Here is a 16,472-nt window from a genome sequence, read left to right on the forward strand (position 1 = left end):
TGAGGTATCTGTTATGGTTCAGGACCAAGATAATTCAGACTATGCAGAGGAGTTGTTTCAAGGGAGACCCAACGACTCTGTGATTATTTATAGGAATAAAAGCCACTAGAGTTGCCAGTTCATAGTGGCACACTCCTTTAATCCCAGCACTTGGGAGGCAGAGGCAGGCAGATTTATGAGTTTGAGGCCAGCCTGAACTACAGAGTGAGTTCCAGGACAGCCAGGGCTGCACAGAGAATCCCTGTCACAGGCGGTGGAAAAAAAAACATCTAACCAAAAGCACTAGAGAACACTCTTCTTGGTCAGAATTGGGGGCATATATTAAGAAATTTTTTCATGAAGCCTCAGATCTCACACCAAACCTGAGCCTGTGAGAAGCCTTTCTGTCATCTCTGGTCATCCAGCCAACTCCAGACTCTCAGGCCGGGAAAGACCACTCCAACAACACTGAAAGAAAATAGGACTGACAAGCTGCTACTCAGGCTCTGTAAATGTGAACCAAGATATATGAAGCCTGAAGAGACCATTTTGAGATAGAGGGGGACAAGGGGGAATAGAAAAGCCGCCAAAAGACAGCAATGAAATCCACTTATTTGTCAATTACACTAGGTGTCATCCCTGCAAACTATTTCCTACCTAGAATCTCACAAGATCCCTGTAAAGCAAATGAGCTACAGGCCTTTACTTCTTCCTTCAAAGCTCTTGCTATTCTCAACAAGGGCTCCAACACAGCACCCTTCAAACTTAAGGCATGTAGAGTTGTGATGTGTAAACAACCTATCCCCCTTAGTGATTCTAGCAGAGCAGGAACATTTGCATGCCAAACATGCAGTTTCTTCAACCAGGCTACCTCCACAGAGAGCCCTGTAGATGATCACATAAACAAACACTTGGAGGAGACATAGGTGAGTGCCTGGAGAAGGTGGTGGACTGTGACATTGGATTGTCTATGTTTATGGTTAGACATGAGGGCAATCTGCCTCTGATACACATCATCCTACCTGCTGTTCCTCTGCACTTGAGGCACAGATGTTCTTGCTGGCCTCCTCACAGAACCTCTTTTCTTCCCCACAGGACACTTGCGTTCCAGCCTGCTCCACCAGCAGCTTTCTGTTCTCATTCAGTAATATCCTTACTTTTTCGTTGAGTTGAGTGCACTCACGTAGGAGGTGGTCCTCCTTAATGCTGATCCACAAAGAAAAATTGGTGATTCCCAGCCAGATTCCATTGGCTTGCCACTCCTACAAGTCCCATGATCCCTGCAAGGGCCCTGATTCCCAGACAGCCCCAGAAGAGTCCACAGTTACATAGAAGCACCAAACAGAGGCAGGTCATATCAAGACACCAGCCATATTCCACAGGACTCAACAAAATTCTAAAAACCCTGACACCAAGAGTGCACCATATACATCACAGAAGAGGAAAAGTTCCTCATGGTTGATTATAGGTCTCTGGTACCATAAAACCTTCAGCAGGGAGAGGGCTTATCCCCTCTGAGAGTTGTAGAAGACCCAAAAGGTGTACACTCTTTTCATTTTTGTCGGGAATCCTATATATTTTAATCTGTGGTCAGAAACCTAGAGGTTCAGGGTGTCTGGATATTCCCAGCAACGTGGAAAAGTTTTCAATGTACAGGATCTTGAATTTGGAAGAATAAAGATTGGAGGGTCTTGGACACTCTTCACACTTAGGACGACTGAGTCCAAGAGGTACAAATCCAAGATCCTTGCCTCAAGGCAGGGTTCCTGGATAAAAAACAGATAGCATAGAACCAGAGCCCTTGCTTTTGTTCAAAGTCCTATAAGGATAGAAGCATTCCTTGCCTAGTTCTGGGGGTCTCAGTTGTGTCACTGACTCACCTGTAGGAATAGTTATCTTCTATCAGTTCCTTGGAGTACTGCATGGAACCAATTATGGACTGGATCATTTTATTCATATCCAACATTGTCTTCTCATGTTGTGATTTAATGATGTTGAATTCAGTGTTCATCCTGTGGCATGGCCCAAGAAGCAAATAATATGCTGAATTAAGGAATCAATAATCATGTGCAAACAGGCTATATCATGTACTACCCAAGCCAAGTGCATGCCACATCCTGGCTCATTCAAACTGGGTCCCCTAGGTGCTAATTAAACTTACTATCCTGGGCAGAGGACAGCAGAGCCAGGAGACCAAATGGAGCTAGCTGACCTTCAAGGGCTTCCCGGGCAAGCATGTAGGAATAGAGTACTTCTATGACAATTTTACACTACACTGTGCCACAGGCAAGGGTCCAGTAGATATCTGAAATGACGTTCCTCTTATTTTTAAGGCAGGGATTCTCATTCCTTGGTTCCTGTTGTTATGTGAATTCCCAGAGGACACAACTAGTATTTAGAGGAGAAAGGCTTTATCATACCTCCTCCCCCAGTAGATTCCTGTGTGACACCAAGGAAACACCAGGAGCAAACTTCCCTGGTGATCACTTTGGACCTCTATGGACTCAACACTATCAGGACCTGCAAACTGTGCTTCACACAAATCCTCAGGCCCCATCAAAGGTCCCAGAGCCCCAGTCCTGAACAAAACACACACACATCTACATTCACACACACAGACACAATTAGAATGCCAAATAAATCCTGTGAGGTGCCATCTCTCAGAATATTATAAACAATATCAGAGTAAAGCCGTGATAGCCTGCAGGCATTGCATTCACACACTGAGAGACAGTAAGTGTGAGCAGGTCCTTCCAGCTGTTTAGAGCAACAATCAGATTGCAAGCACCCCAAGGTCAAGTACAAAAGAAGATGATAATAAACACACAGCACCTTGTTTATCCAACAATTAAACACCTGTCAGGGCTACCTAATTGAATGATGAGAGATGACACACTCCATTCATGGAAGGAAATTGGGGTAACAGATGGCAGAATACAGTCAATAGGGTACTGGTCATAATTCCTACCTGTAGTTTAAATCCTCATACATGTAAACATTCAGGATTTCACACATTTCCTTCCTCTCATTGCTGATCTTCCTTATATGCAATTTCAGTTCTTCTACTTTATTTATATTTGATATCTGATTTGTGATGTTGGAATTTTGGGTTGAAGTATTTCTAGCAGACCCTGCAGATAGATAAACACAAATGAGTTTGCATACTTGATGGCCCAGGGGAGGGGAGACCATTCAGAGTCCCAAGAAGAAGACTGAGGGAGAGAAAAGGTAAAGACAGGGTGAATCCCTAAAAGAGCAGCAAAGCTATCTTCTAGCTGGTTTGCTAAGCTATGTTCCTCTTCCTAACCACCATTGTCAGACATATGCCACACTCCCTGTTACAGGCCCCCTTGCCCTGAAATCTATAAGCTGCCTCAAACATAAAGATATGGGGAACATTGTAGGTCATACCAGATGTGATGCAGGGAAATCCTGGAGTTCATAGTGCTTAGCACTATCAAGCCCTAATTAATCATGTGTCTTCAAATCCAAAGTGTCTGAGACCTCAACACATGACATGGCCAGGGGAGCATCCTTCTCTGTTCTTTTCATCAGAGACTCAAGTTACCTACAGTAATCTGGAAGATGAAGTGCTTCAACTCCCTTCCATGAAAGGATGCACTGTTATTCTCATAGTGCCCACTCCTGGCATTCTTTGACACTCAAAATGAAATTAAATAGCTCCCAGAAAAGTAGCTGCAGGTTTGTCAATTCCTGGCTCTGTTAAACTAATGATCAGAAATTTTTGACTCTTTGTCTGACATTGACAAAGTCCAAGGCTTCAGCTTGTAAGACCTACTCCTGGAAGGCCCAGCTCAAGCCTACCTCTACCAGGAATTTCCCCAACCTTGCCCAGGACTCACTGTGCCTTCTCCAGAACAATTTCCTTCTTCCTTTTTCATGAGAAAGGATTCCCTCTTCCTTCTTTTTTGGTCTGGTCTCTCCTTCATCGCCATTCCCTTTCAGACATAGCCTGAGCAGCCTGGAAAACATTCCTGCTGGTGAACCCAGAGCAAACAGAAGGGATGAACCACAGGCAGTTGCTGTCACCACAACGCAGGTGACAACACAGAGGATTCTAGTTCTATCCTAGATACAAGAGATTCTCCAAGGAAGGCATTACTGATGATGTCATTAGCAACTGCCATGATCTACCTGCTAACTAGTTCTGCCCAGCTTGGTCCTTTTCTGGGGTGCCTCTCCTGGAGCCTCTCATGGACCCGTGGGATCCCCTTTGGCAACCTCTCCTTCCAAAGCTGGAGAATTCTACTGCTTCATTAGATGTCATGTGCTTTTGAGGGAGAACGTTGGTTAGGACTCTGACATGCTTAAGAGATTTTGTTAATACCCAAATCTCTGGGGACTGTGGATGTAGTAGATGTTTCACAAAAATAAATATGCCATCTGAGACAATTAATGTGACATACACTCCAATTACCCAGGGTTTTCCTGTCTCACAGAGGCAAATATCTTTTTTCTATATGTTTAATTGTATAAAACCTGGATAATATTTTCTAACTGTGCATTCCTTGATAGTGTGCATTTTTTACATATATATATCCATGGGTTTCACAAAATCTCTTGTTTACAATCCTATCTTTTACAAGGAAAACTCCCTTTTCTTTGAAACATAGGGGATCAACTCCAGGGCAAATATAAATGGTAAACTTGCTGTCCCATCTTCAAAACATTATCTTGCACATGGTCCTGTTCTCAAATACAACCAGACAGTTTAAGTGGGCATCAGAGAGCAAAGGTCATCCCGGACTTTACATTACTACATTGTAGCCTCATTGCAATAACTTCTCCAATATCTGTCTTCCGGAATTGAGAAGTTGAGCAATAAGGATGTTGCTAGTTTTACCGTGATACTGTACTCACAGCAAACATAAGACTCAGGAGGTAGGACAGGGAGTGCAATGGCCTGAGTTGAGATGAAACCTCAATTTTAATGTGTCTATAAGTTCAGGATGCTGTCCCTTGGCATTATCATCTCTGGCTTCTGTGTTCTTATGCTGGGTCTGCTGAATCTGTGCTATAATGCCCGCTAACCTCACAGATAAAGAGTGAAAAATCATGTATGTCTTCTTTGGGAAACCATCTGAAATTCACTACCTTCTTGAGCCACACAATATCAATATGCAGAGCTCAAAAATCAAGGGGAGATAGGTGATAGCTTCAAAGTTGAGGGCTTTTTCTTCCAATTAGGGCACATATTTTTTTCAATGTCATTTTTCCTTTTCTCTTTCACTGAGGGTAGCTTGTGTGTTTGCTGGCCTAACGGGTCCTGGATCCAACAACAAGGGGCTCACTCTATACAGGATCAATTTTACCAAGAAAAGGATTGTTGCAGAATCATGCCATGGCACCAACAAGGTCAACCACACTGTCTTAGGTCCAGCTGACCTGGTATAGGACAGAAGACCTGAGCTATCTGGGGAAAGGAAGCAGCATGCAGTGTCACACAGCTCTCTCTGATGCAACTGCTAGAACTAGAATAGGGATGTCTGTTTGTTTGTTTGTTTATTATTAATACATTAAAAAGTAGGGTAGAGTTGTTACATGGCTCTAATCCCAGCACTCAGAAGGTTTTTAAACAATTGTTTTTGTTAGTATTCATGTTGTTTCTATTGGTTTTGTTTTGAACTCTCCCAGCTATTTGCACTGGACCCAGAAAATTAAGCCCATACTCTGTACAGTCCTATCACTCATTTTAATCAGTGATTTTACTCTTAGCAACCACTCCTCAGATGATCTAATTTCTCATTTTCAAATAAGTAAAACAGTCATAAAGACATTTGTTAACTTGTATGTTCTCATGTAACCAATTCATCATGACTGTAGTGTGGCATTCCAATCTTTGGAATACCCAAGCTTCTATTTTTGAAATGACAGGCCTCTGTGGAAGACTCCATTAGCTGGCAGAGGGCCTGGAATGGCTGCCACCTGAAGGCCAAGGCTGTCCCTCCAGTGTCTCTGGAACCTGAGGCAGAGCTCAGTCAACAACACAGGAACACTTGGCCACAGCTGGTTCAGTACTGTATTTTGGATGGGCCCTGAGACCTGGATGAACAGAGGTCTCTAGAGTCCTGGTGAAGGTGAGCACAAACACTTAGACTTGAGGAGAATAATGGATCTTTGGGATGCATGTCTTTCTTTTTTATTTATCTTTGCTATGTTCATAGTTTATGTCAATAAAAAAGGCACCCTACTTTACAACATCTAGTCTCTCTGTGTGTTAAAGTGATTGTTATTGTATACACACTAGAATTACTAGAACAATACATTTTGTCCCATTTTGTTAAATAATTAAATATTTTTGTATTAATATCTTTTTACTTATTCACTTTACACTCTGCTTTTTGCCCCCTGAAACCCATATTCTTTCCCCAATATTGCTGTCTGCTTCTTTTCTGAAGGAATATGGAGCAGCTATCTCAGGTCATCCCTTCTCCTACCAAAGCTAAGTGACCCTGTCTTGGAGAAAGGTGCTGAGGGTGCTGGGAATGAATGACTTCTGCTTGGCTTTCTTCTTGCTCCACTTGGCTGTCTTTGAGCAGTTCTTGCAGAACTGTCCTTGAACTTGGTACTTCGTCCTGATGGTCCATATGAAGCACTTGTTTTATTAATGTTCTTGAGAGTATTTTTCCATCAAACCTACTCCCACTAGTATACTAACAATGACAAAGGAAATGAGATATGAGACATCTATTCCAGGAGTTTCCAATTGTTCTCAGACCAGCAGTAGAGAAACCCAAAAAGCTGGCAAAGGTAAGTGAGGTCACACAGGTACCTTAGAGCATACTGCTGCTTTCCTGCTGCTTTCCTAAAGAATGTTCTAGAGGATTATCATATCTAGACTCCCATAGATTCGTGTGCACTGGACACCAAAGGGCTCAACATACTTTGCTTTTGTCATGAGTTTGAGGCTCTTTCCTGCTTTCTCTTCCATTAGATTCAGTGGGGATTTGGCTGCACTGATGAATCTGCCTTTAGATTTAGCTTCAATAGCTGCTTGGCTGGACTTTTTGGTCCTTGAGTTCATAAGCCTTCTGCTTTGGTGTGGAAATTCTGGAGTTGCTTGAGACCATTCTGATCATCACCCCTAAAAGAGAGAGAAGCTTTGCATATTATCAGGTTTATTCTGGCCAAAATGCAGAAGAGTATATTTCTCTTGTCCTATTTTGAAAGGACAGCTGACTAACTCTCTGATGCTTATTTTCTGGATGGAAAGACTTCCTAAGCAATAGGTCTGCAATGTTAAAGACATATAGGTTAAAATACTCATAGATGTTTTTGTTTCACCAGTCAACCAAGGCATACTATGCTTTCTCTTCTCTCTTCTGTCTTCTCTCTCCTCTCTTCTTTCTCCTCTCTCCTCTCTTATCCCTTCTCTCTTCCATCTTCTCTCTTCTTCTCTCGTCTCTCTCCTCCCTCCTCCCTTCTCCCTTCTTCCCTTCTCCCTTCCCTTATTCTCATTCTCTCTCTCTCTCTCTCTCTCTCTCTCTCTCTCTCTCTCTCTCTCTCTCTCTCTCTCTTTCTTCCTCTATCTCCCTCTCTCCCTCTCTCCTGATGGAGCCTAAACTTTGATGGCCTGATTTCTCCTATTCAGAGAGAAAAACAAAAGATTCCTTGGAGATTCATGTGGAAAAAAGGGATTTTCTGGGACTTCCTGCCATTCTCTCTGTGAGGGAGTGAAATTAAGTTAATCAGATACATTTGGATACATATTAGCTTTATTTAGCGTTAGTCTGGCTAAGTCTTGAGCCTAGAGGAGATACTTGCTAGCATAGTAAGTTTCTTGGTTTTCTTTCTTGCTAGCTTTGGAATATAGTCCAGTGTTAGTGAATATAGGCATAATTTAAATTTTAGCCCAAAAAGTATTTGGGGAATTGGGTGTGGTGCTGCACACCTGTATTCACAACAAGTAGGTGAGGAAAGAGGGCCCAGATTGGGGAGCCAGCATAAGCTACATATTGAGACTCTGGATCCAGAGACAGGAGAAGAAAAAATGGGGGCTGGGATGTAGATCTGGGACAGAGCATATGTCAGTGCAAGGTTTGCCCTAGCATCACTAAAGTAAATAAGTAAGGAGAATCAAAGTGTTTTGCTGTTGAGAATGAGCGATTGGAAGATATTTAGCAAAGCAGTCCTTAATCTTGAGTGGGAGTGGGTAGCAGATAGGTAGTTAGAATTCGAGCTCTGTTTAAAAATGTGGGAGTATTTATAAAATACCTTAAGTGGAGAGAGGCTTGACTATACGTCATTGCCTAAAATTGGTTTTTATTTTCAAATGGTTCTATACCTGTTGGCATTAGCTGTTGGCAGTATACCAGTTAATAGTCCAGAATTAATGGACACTTAGAAAGAGAAGTGTTTCAAAGCAAAAAGGCCACAATACAAGCTAGAGGTTGTACAGTTCCCCTTTCTGCCTGGATGGTGAGTCTTTGGCCTTGTTGGCTAGGACCACAGAAGTTCCTGTAATCGACAGCACTGTTGCTCACGGAATGTTTTGTTATCGGCGTAACAACTAAGAAAATTGACCCAGGGCAAACGTTTTGAATGTTAAGTTCTGACTATGGAATACATAGTGATTGCTGAGTCAGTTCCATATTGCTGCCTGGGCAGCCTTCCAGTCTGTGCTGGTTCCATCTGTAGTCCTTTGGTTCTGGACTGATCAGGAACATGAGCCCTGCACCATTGCTTCTCAAGTACCCACTCATGGTTTTCAAGATATGACATATAACTCTTAAGTTCTATCACAATTGAAGGTAAAACCGTAGGACATGGGATTAGACACTTTAAGTGACTCATGATTCTGCTTGTGAGCAATTGATTAGTTCAAAATACCTGTAAGTAGTAATAGAGTGTTCATAAAGTTTTAATCATCTTTGGCTTATGTCTCTTGTACTTTGGGGGTGATGGTATGGCACCTTATTAAGAAGAAAACTGACTGGGGGTTCAGCTTTACTCCTTTCTGTATAACCCTGACTGTAGCATCTATACACTGTATGGCCAAGACTCTTTCTTGCTTTTGTTTGTTTGTTTGTTTGTTTGTTTGAAACAAGTTCATGCTGTGTAGCCCTTGCGGGCCTGTTACAATGTAGCCCAGACTGGCTTCCAGCTCTTGGGACCACTCATTTCTTAAACTCCAACATGCAAGCTTTCAACAAGATTAGTGATATGTTCTACGTGGAAGTTTCATTGTATAGCCCAGGCTGGCTTCACATTTCAGAGGCCTGCTGACCTCTGCCTCTGGAATTCTGTAACCAAAGGTGTGCACTACAATGGCTCACCAATGAAGATCTCAAAGTAACAGTAGTAAAAGGGAATTCGTGAGCAGCAGGGGAGAAATTATTTGAAAATCTAAAAGACTAAAGAAAGTCAAGGAACTTTTTATAAACCAAATGAGACAATATGCCATGTATTTGAAATGGTAGTAGCCAATTCGAGAAATAGAGTTTGATGCTGGAGACCTGCCATAAATTCCAAGTCAGATTGGGCCTGAGGTATGCTAGGGGACTCCCTCAAGACAAAGAAACAAACTGAACAAAGAAAAGGCAAGTGCATGTCCCTTAGGTCAGAGAACCACTGTGAAAGCTTTTAACTAGGAGAAGCATTTAGTAGGTCAGAAACTATTTTAAATTGGGGATTCCTTGAAAGTTTCCCAGAAGTGATGGGCTTCCACCAGGCTTTTCCCCTGAGCTGCCTTTAGTGGGAAATGAGGCAGCTTTCCTTTCTTTGCCTACACAGGATTTCCACCCATCCTGGGTTTCCTCTACAGCTGCAGATGTTGTAGAGTTGCAGTCATTTACTTGGCAGGAACTGGCTTAGACTGGCTTTGCTTTTCAAAGTTACAGGCCTTAGGAGCTGGCTACTGAATTCTGTGTTGATCAGAGCGGGCTGCAAAGCTAGGTTTTTATAAGTAACAGATACCTGCACTTTGAGGAATTAATTGCCTGGCTCCTGGATATGAAGCTGTGCAATGTGTCTTTAAGCAATCAGCATCCTTTGAAAGAGTAAGAAATGGAACCCGTCTTCTTCACCAAATAGGCATGGGCCTTAGACCACCTTTCACTTCAGTCACCCTTGACTGGATTCTGGGAAATGTTGCTATATAAAACCTGAAAGTTTAATGTGTGGGTTGAAATACAGGATAGCTGCCAAAGTGACCTTTCACTATATAGAGTGTGGGGAAGAGAACATTAGAAACATAATCACATTTTGGTCCCAGCTTGTGCCCTCTGTCTTCTTTACATTAAAAGGAAAAGTCTGAACTGTGTTAGGCCTTTTACTAGGGGTCTTTGTCTTGACTTGTCTGTGACCAAATAGTCAGACTAAGACAAAGGTCAATAAAAGGGCATTATTTTGTTTTTGGCCGTGTATGGGCCTTCTGTACTCTAGGCACTGATCTGGATCTCCGACCAAGGCCATTTAATGCTATTGTTTCTTAGAAAGTTCTCAGCAGTGTGTACTTGTAGGTACAGAAGTTCATATTATAGGGCCAGAAGGACTTTTGAAGTCCATTTCACCCCATGTTTTTCTCACTAAAGGGAATAACTGAAGCACAAGAGAGGCTGTCTCTGTGTTTGAGAAACATGGCTGAACTCTCTTGCGGAAAGACTGAAAGGGATTTCACATTTTCAGTGTAGTTAAAATCTCTTAGAGCTGGCAGCGGATCATTGCTTGGCTTAAGGTTGCACCTGAAACCTGAAAGAATCAAAACCCCAAATCTTAGTTTCCAGGAATTTTCAAGGTCAAGGCTAAGTGACAAACTAGGGGAGGAACCTGAAGGGCTAAAAGAATTGATCTACTGAAGAGAGCACCCCCCCCCAAGTCGGTAGGGACTTCACCATTGGAAAATCACTAACAGCACTGTGAAGGTTTCTAAGGTGGACAGCAGGAAGCCTGTCCTTTTCCTACCCTCTCCCTCAGCCCCTCTTCCCCCACCTGTGTAGGATTTTGAGGTCGAATGTGCATTGTGCACTGCTGCTGCAAGGTAGCTCTTCCCTGTGGCTGTGCTGAAGCAGCTGGCCAGGGAAGCCTGGGAGCTGAGGCTCCAGCCTGTGGATTCTCTTTCCTCAGACTTTAGTCTGCACCAGGGAGAGGCGTTCTCTCCTGTGGATGTGTGTATATATATTCTTTGCTTTATACTTTGTTCACGTAGTTCGGTGCATTCTTCCAGGCATTCTGGATGGGCGCTTTAGCCTAGACATTTATTTCGGCATATTGTCATCTTGGGCTGCATGCATGTCCTCTCTTGTTTCCGAGTCCTCACCATGCCCTTCCCAGCTTCCTGTTAGCCAAAGGGAATCACTCTTTCTGAACCAAAAGCTCTCAGAGCAGAGCTGAACCTCCCAGAAAATGCTCTTCTCTACCTAATGCGCCAGATGGGGGTGGGCCCAAAACTAAACAGCACTGTAGAGGTGGCCTAAAGGCCCCGAACCCCCAGGCAGAGGTGGGAGGTAAGGTCCTAGCAATGGTGCTGAGTGAGGGTCCATGAGACCGAGTTCTTCTCCTGTGCAGAGGGAACTTTTACTTAGCTGGAGTGGGACCTTGTGGTCCGAGTATGTGGAGGGATTCTGGGTCCAGAGTGCACCCCAGAACATAGGAGATAGCCCCATGTCCCCCTTTCCCTCAGGAGCTTTCTCCTCACTCCTGCTGCCTAGAACAAGGGGAGGAGGATCTCCTCTGCCTGGCCTGCTGCATCATGCCCCTGCCTATCTCTACTCTCCATTCCCTCTGAGCCCTCCAGACCCTAGGAGGAGTAAGAGGGAGATCATTTGAGGCTTATCTCAACATCTGTCATCTCATTCTGGTGCTGGTCATATCCTGGGTCAGCAACACCAGAACATCCCAAGGCTGGGTGCCCAGGCGTGAAGTGCACAGAGGACCCAAGAGGTCTAGGCAGGGGACACTTGTGATCCAGGGTCCCGGGTCCAGGGTGCTGCGCAGAGGGGATCATGGAAGATGGTGCTAGCTAGGAGCAGGGCTCAGACTTTCAGGCAGAGCCCAGCAGCTGACCATAGCCCCTCGGGGCACTGCTGTGTCCCTGCAGGAATCAGAGAGGATGCCTGGGCCTGCAGCCAGCACCACCCTCAAGGCCTTGCAGGAGGAGCTGTCCCTGGGGCCAGAGAGTTTTCCACTGCTGCAGGACCTGGTGAGGATTCGTTCGAGAGTGAATCGGAGAATGAGGGGCCCCAGAAGCTGATCCGTAAAGTGTCCACCTCTGGACAGATGGGGACCAAGGTAAGGCTTGGCCGGGGACCTATGAGAGGGCTTTGGGCAGAGGGAATGCTCTGGGAGGTCCCTTCAATTGGTATCAGGAGGAGGGGTGCGGGGGCGCGGCCTGGATGGGGCTTTGCCTCGCACAGAGGACTCGAAAGTGCTCTAGAGATTCCTGAGTTGGGATTAAGAGATATCTAGGGTGTGTTCTGGAACACTTGTCTAGCCATCATAACAATTGTCTTGGAGCACGGTTAAATCCGGGTGGCAAGTTCCAACTTAGGAAACTTAAAGGGAGTTTGGTTATTCACCCATGTGCTGCATGCTATGGAAGCCCTGTGGGAAGCTGTATTCTGCCAGCCACTGTGCTTTCCCACCCACAGCAAGATGCTTGAGCCTCTCAGTCAGTTTCTCTGGTGTGCTGTGCCCACAGGCTGCCTAGACTTCTGTGTTGCAGGTTCCCTCAAAGTGTAGGGCTCAGACATCCATGGTGGTTCATCACAAGTTAACTTCTTTAGGGTATTTCAGGGTGTGGTAGTGCTTTTGTGGCATTTTTGTGCTGATTAATCTCAAAGTTGAGCTTTCCTTTAATAATAAAGTCAGAGGCTACTGGATGTTAAGGGACTTAGATATTCTAACGTTCTTATGATTTAGAAGTCTTCAACACCTAGTCCGTTGTTAGTGGAGGAGTTAAAACAAGATTTTGAGGAGGAAAATGATTAAATTAGTGGATGCTCCCTCTAGTAACAGATTTGCAAAAGCAATTCATCTACAGTCATTTCATGACAATTAGCTGCCTAAGGCTTATGGGAGTCTTACATGGAAACAGTTTGGATTAGTGTTTGTTTGAGCGTGTGCTGGCATCTAAAATTCAGTAGATGTATACATGACAATGACTTCAGTTACCAGAGTCAAAGGTTGCTTCAGCCATGTTTACTCAGACATCTTGGAACTACTGTTTAATGGAGACAGATTTGAATTTCATAGCATTTGTAATTTTTCTGAATTTTGATTTTTTTGAAAACTAAAGCTAACCATACTTTTAACTTGTGAAAACTTATTCAAACAAAACAAAACAAAACAAACAAACCAAAAAACCCAAAAACCTGGACAGGCATTGGTGGCACACGCCTTTAATCCCAGCACTCCTGAGGCAGAGGCAGGCAGATTTCTGCGTTCAAGACTGGTCTACAAAGTGAGTTTCAGGACAGCCAGGGCTATACAGAGAAACCCTGTCTCAGAAAAAAACAAAACAAAACAAAACAAACAAACAAACCTGAAAAAGTGAGTTAAAGAGAAAAATGGCAGGTTTCAAAAATGGCACATCATATACTTATATGCAATGGTCAAAATTCCATGCCTATTAATACCAATATCAGCTAGTAAGATTCATGCCATTTGAAAAAAATTAGGGATGGTAGAAGTTGAACTGAGGAAGTAAGATTGAACAAAAAATTTGATAGAGGGCACTCTTAAGTTGTGGGCTTAATGAACTTGAAAGATTGTATTGTTTAATTTTTGGATAAAGCATGTTTATGAAGACTACAATAAATCTAAGAAAATGTTTTTGTTTGTTTGTTTTTTGTTGTTTTTGTTTTTCGAGACAGGTTTTCTCTGTATAGCCCTGGCTGTCCAGGAACTTACTTTGTAGACCAGGCTGGCCACAAACTCAGAAATCTGCCTGTCTCTAACTCCCGAGAGCTGGGATTAAAGGTATTTGGGTTTTTTATTGTTTTTTTGTTTTTTTGTTTTTTTGTTCTTGTTTTGTTTTTTTGGTTGTTTGTTTGTTTTCTGTTTGACTTTCTGACAAACATTTGCCACGATTATGGCTAATTATCTAACTTTGGAATACTGCTTCTGATATTCATATCAGAATATCAGGAAATCTGCATTTTACACTGGCTCATATGTCAGTATTTATAAAAAATGGATTTGTGCTCAAACATCTGAAGTCAGAGTATTAAGTTGCTAAGACTAATGGGCCTCTGCCTCACAGCCCACCTCCTGCAGTCTAGGCTGTAACTTGTGCTGTGGTGCCCATCACTGTGGCACTCCAGGCTGTACCTTGTGCTGTGGTGCCCATCATGGTGGCTCTTAGCTCACATACTGCTCCTGAGGGGAGAAGGTGAGGTCTGTGGAGGAGGTAATTTAAGTAGAGCTACTAAAGGTAACAGTGGGTTCCTAGTCTTTGGGAATTATCCAGGTAAGAAGAGAAGCACCCTTAGGAGAATGAAGATATTTCCTCATCTTCTCCCTAGGAGTATAAGGTGAGAGAGGCTTGAATAGAGGCACAGGCCCCAGATTTGGCTAAGGCTTTGTTGGTTTTGAGGCCTCACTAACAGTGGTTTCTCAGTCATCCTGAAGATACATCAAGACCCTCTAAGTATGATGGGTTAGGATTACTAATAGTGTGTTTAGTTCTGCATTCACACACTTATACATACAACATGCTTACATATACATGTGTAAATGTGCTCCTGATAGAGTAGTGTAGGTAGGCTTATGGCCCATAGGTAAGTGTGTTGTTCATAGAACTTGAAAATATTTGAGGGGAGGAGCAAGGACTCGGTCTGTAAGGTGCTTGCTGTGTTAAGTGGAGGAACTGAGGCACATCCCCAATACTCATGTGTCTTTGTTGCCTTTTTGTTGCTGTGATAAAAATACCTTGACCAGGAGAGCTTATAGAAGATTGTTTTGGGGCTTTTACTTCCAGAAGCATAAGAGGTCATCCTGGTGTGGAGGCATGGCTGCATGAGGCAGGCATAGCAGTAGAAGCAGGAAGCTGCAGCATGATGCACTGAAGGCCTGGAACAGAGAGAGCCAACTGAGAGCAGTGTGAAGCTTTAAATTCCCAGACCCTGCCACCCCCCCAAGTGAGGTACTTCCTCCAGAAAGAAACTCCTAATTCCTTCCCAAATAATGCCACTGACTGAGGACCAAGTGTTTACATTCCATAGACTGGGGGCATGCTTGTGTGGAGTGGGGGTAGGGAGGGGTCAGGGATGGGGGCAGTCATTCTTATTCAGACCCCTCTACCACATTTCATAAAAGACAGGTGCTGGGGAGGCATTCACAGGAGGATCCCCATGAGTTGTTGGCCAAGCCAATCAGAGATTCAGGTTTAAGGATCAACCTTGTCCAAAAATTAAAGAGCAAAGTGACTAAAGAAGACAGCTGCAGGTCATAGTGATGCCCGGTTTAATCCCAGCACTTGAGAGGCAGAGGCAGGTGGATTTCTGAGTTTGAGGCCAGCCTGGTCTACAAAGTAAGTTCCAGGAAAGCCAGGGCTACACAGAAGAAAAAGAAGAAGAAGAAGAAGAAGAAGAAGAAGAAGAAGAAGAAGAAGAAGAAGAAGAAGGAGAAGGAGAAGGAGAAGGAGAAGGAGAGGGAGAGGGAGAGGGAGAGGGAGAGGGAGAGGGAGAGGGAGAGGGAGAGGGAGAGGGAGAGGGAGAGGGAGAGGGAGAGGGAGAGGGAGAGGGAGAGGGAGAGGGAGAGGGAGAGGGAGAGAGGGAGAGGGAGAGGGAGAGGGAGAGGGAGAGGGAGAGGGAGAGGGAGAGGGAGAGGGAGAAGGAGAAGGAGAAGGAGAAGGAGAAGGAGAAGGAGAAGAAGAAGAAGACAGCTGACCTTGACCTCATCAAATATGTTCTTGTGACATGTACGCGAGAGCACGGGCACACACACACACACACACACACACACACACACACACACAAATATCTTTCCATGAATGACTGCATAGTTATTAAATACTTGCAATGTGAATATTATCATTGGAACAAAGCCCACTTACTTTAGTTCCCATTGAAGATCCCCGGGGTCATTCCCCTGTTTGGCAGGCAGTGAACAGTGCAGAACAGTTTGGGCTGGGGAGGCAGCTCACTGGTAGACTGCTTTGCTAGCATGCATGAAGCTCTGGATTTAGTTCCCAGTACTGCATAGAAACAAGGTGCAGTGTCACTCACCTGGAATTCTAATGCTCAGGGCATAGAGGCAGGGGATCAGTGCTGCAAGGCTCTCCTCATTTACAAAGGGAGTCCCAGGCCAGCCTGGGCTACATCAAACTCTGTCTCAAATCCAAGCTAACAAAAGGCCAGAGTTTAAGTAATTAACCTTGTTTGAAATACTTTTTGTAAATATTTCATGATACACTAAAATATTTGCATACTAAAATGGACATTGCATTACTTGAAACATTTGAAAAGTGTCTAGGTATTTTCTTAATTGAAAATATTTTAAAAGCTGGCAATGGGTATTTTAATTATACTGCT

The 16,472-nt window shown here is 43.8% G+C and overlaps 1 protein-coding gene and 2 long non-coding RNA genes across 4 annotated transcripts in view; 1 reads left to right on the top strand and 2 right to left on the bottom strand.

Annotated features, from left to right (window-relative positions):
- Nucleotides 1–992: 992 nt before the first annotated feature.
- Nucleotides 993–4,039, bottom strand: Gm3642 (predicted gene 3642). The gene is made up of 4 exons (XM_030248231.1): nucleotides 3,843–4,039; nucleotides 2,948–3,110; nucleotides 1,860–1,991; nucleotides 993–1,185 (listed from the first exon to the last, which is right to left on the bottom strand). Exons 1-4 carry the CDS (start codon nucleotides 3,970–3,972, stop codon nucleotides 993–995), a joined length of 618 nt encoding a protein of 205 aa, XP_030104091.1. The 5' UTR covers nucleotides 3,973–4,039.
- A 2,983-nt stretch (nucleotides 4,040–7,022) lies between these two features.
- Nucleotides 7,023–16,265, bottom strand: Gm46469. Of its 2 annotated transcripts, XR_001781398.1 has the most exons (3): nucleotides 15,995–16,265; nucleotides 14,869–15,009; nucleotides 7,023–7,084 (listed from the first exon to the last, which is right to left on the bottom strand). It is a non-coding gene; the product is annotated as a predicted gene, 46469 (long non-coding RNA). The 2 variants fall into 2 exon arrangements; XR_001781397.1 differs by lacking the exon at nucleotides 15,995–16,265 and having other exon boundaries at nucleotides 14,869–15,111.
- Gm32041 overlaps nucleotides 12,181–16,472 on the top strand; it is a 145,646-nt gene continuing 141,354 nt past the window's right edge. The window contains exon 1 of the long non-coding RNA XR_874179.1: nucleotides 12,181–12,228. This is a non-coding gene — a long non-coding RNA (predicted gene, 32041). The remainder of the gene's footprint in view (nucleotides 12,229–16,472) is intronic.

This window comes from Mus musculus, chromosome 14 (genome assembly GCF_000001635.26).
Source record: "Mus musculus strain C57BL/6J chromosome 14, GRCm38.p6 C57BL/6J".
Classification (NCBI taxonomy): Eukaryota; Metazoa; Chordata; class Mammalia; order Rodentia; family Muridae; genus Mus; species Mus musculus.

What these genes read in the sequence shown, in the direction of transcription:
- Gm3642 (XM_030248231.1), bottom strand. Translation starts at nt 3,972, where the DNA reads ATGTTTTCCAGGCTGCTCAGGCTATGTCTGAAAGGGAATGGCGATGAA. An exon ending in ATTGTTCTGGAGAAGGCACA is followed by an intron (nt 3,111 to 3,842) that starts GTGAGTCCTGGG and finishes ATCTATCTGCAG; the next exon opens with GGTCTGCTAGAAATACTTCA. An exon ending in GAAGATAACTATTCCTACAG is followed by an intron (nt 1,186 to 1,859) that starts GTGAGTCAGTGA and finishes TTTGTGGATCAG; the next exon opens with CATTAAGGAGGACCACCTCC.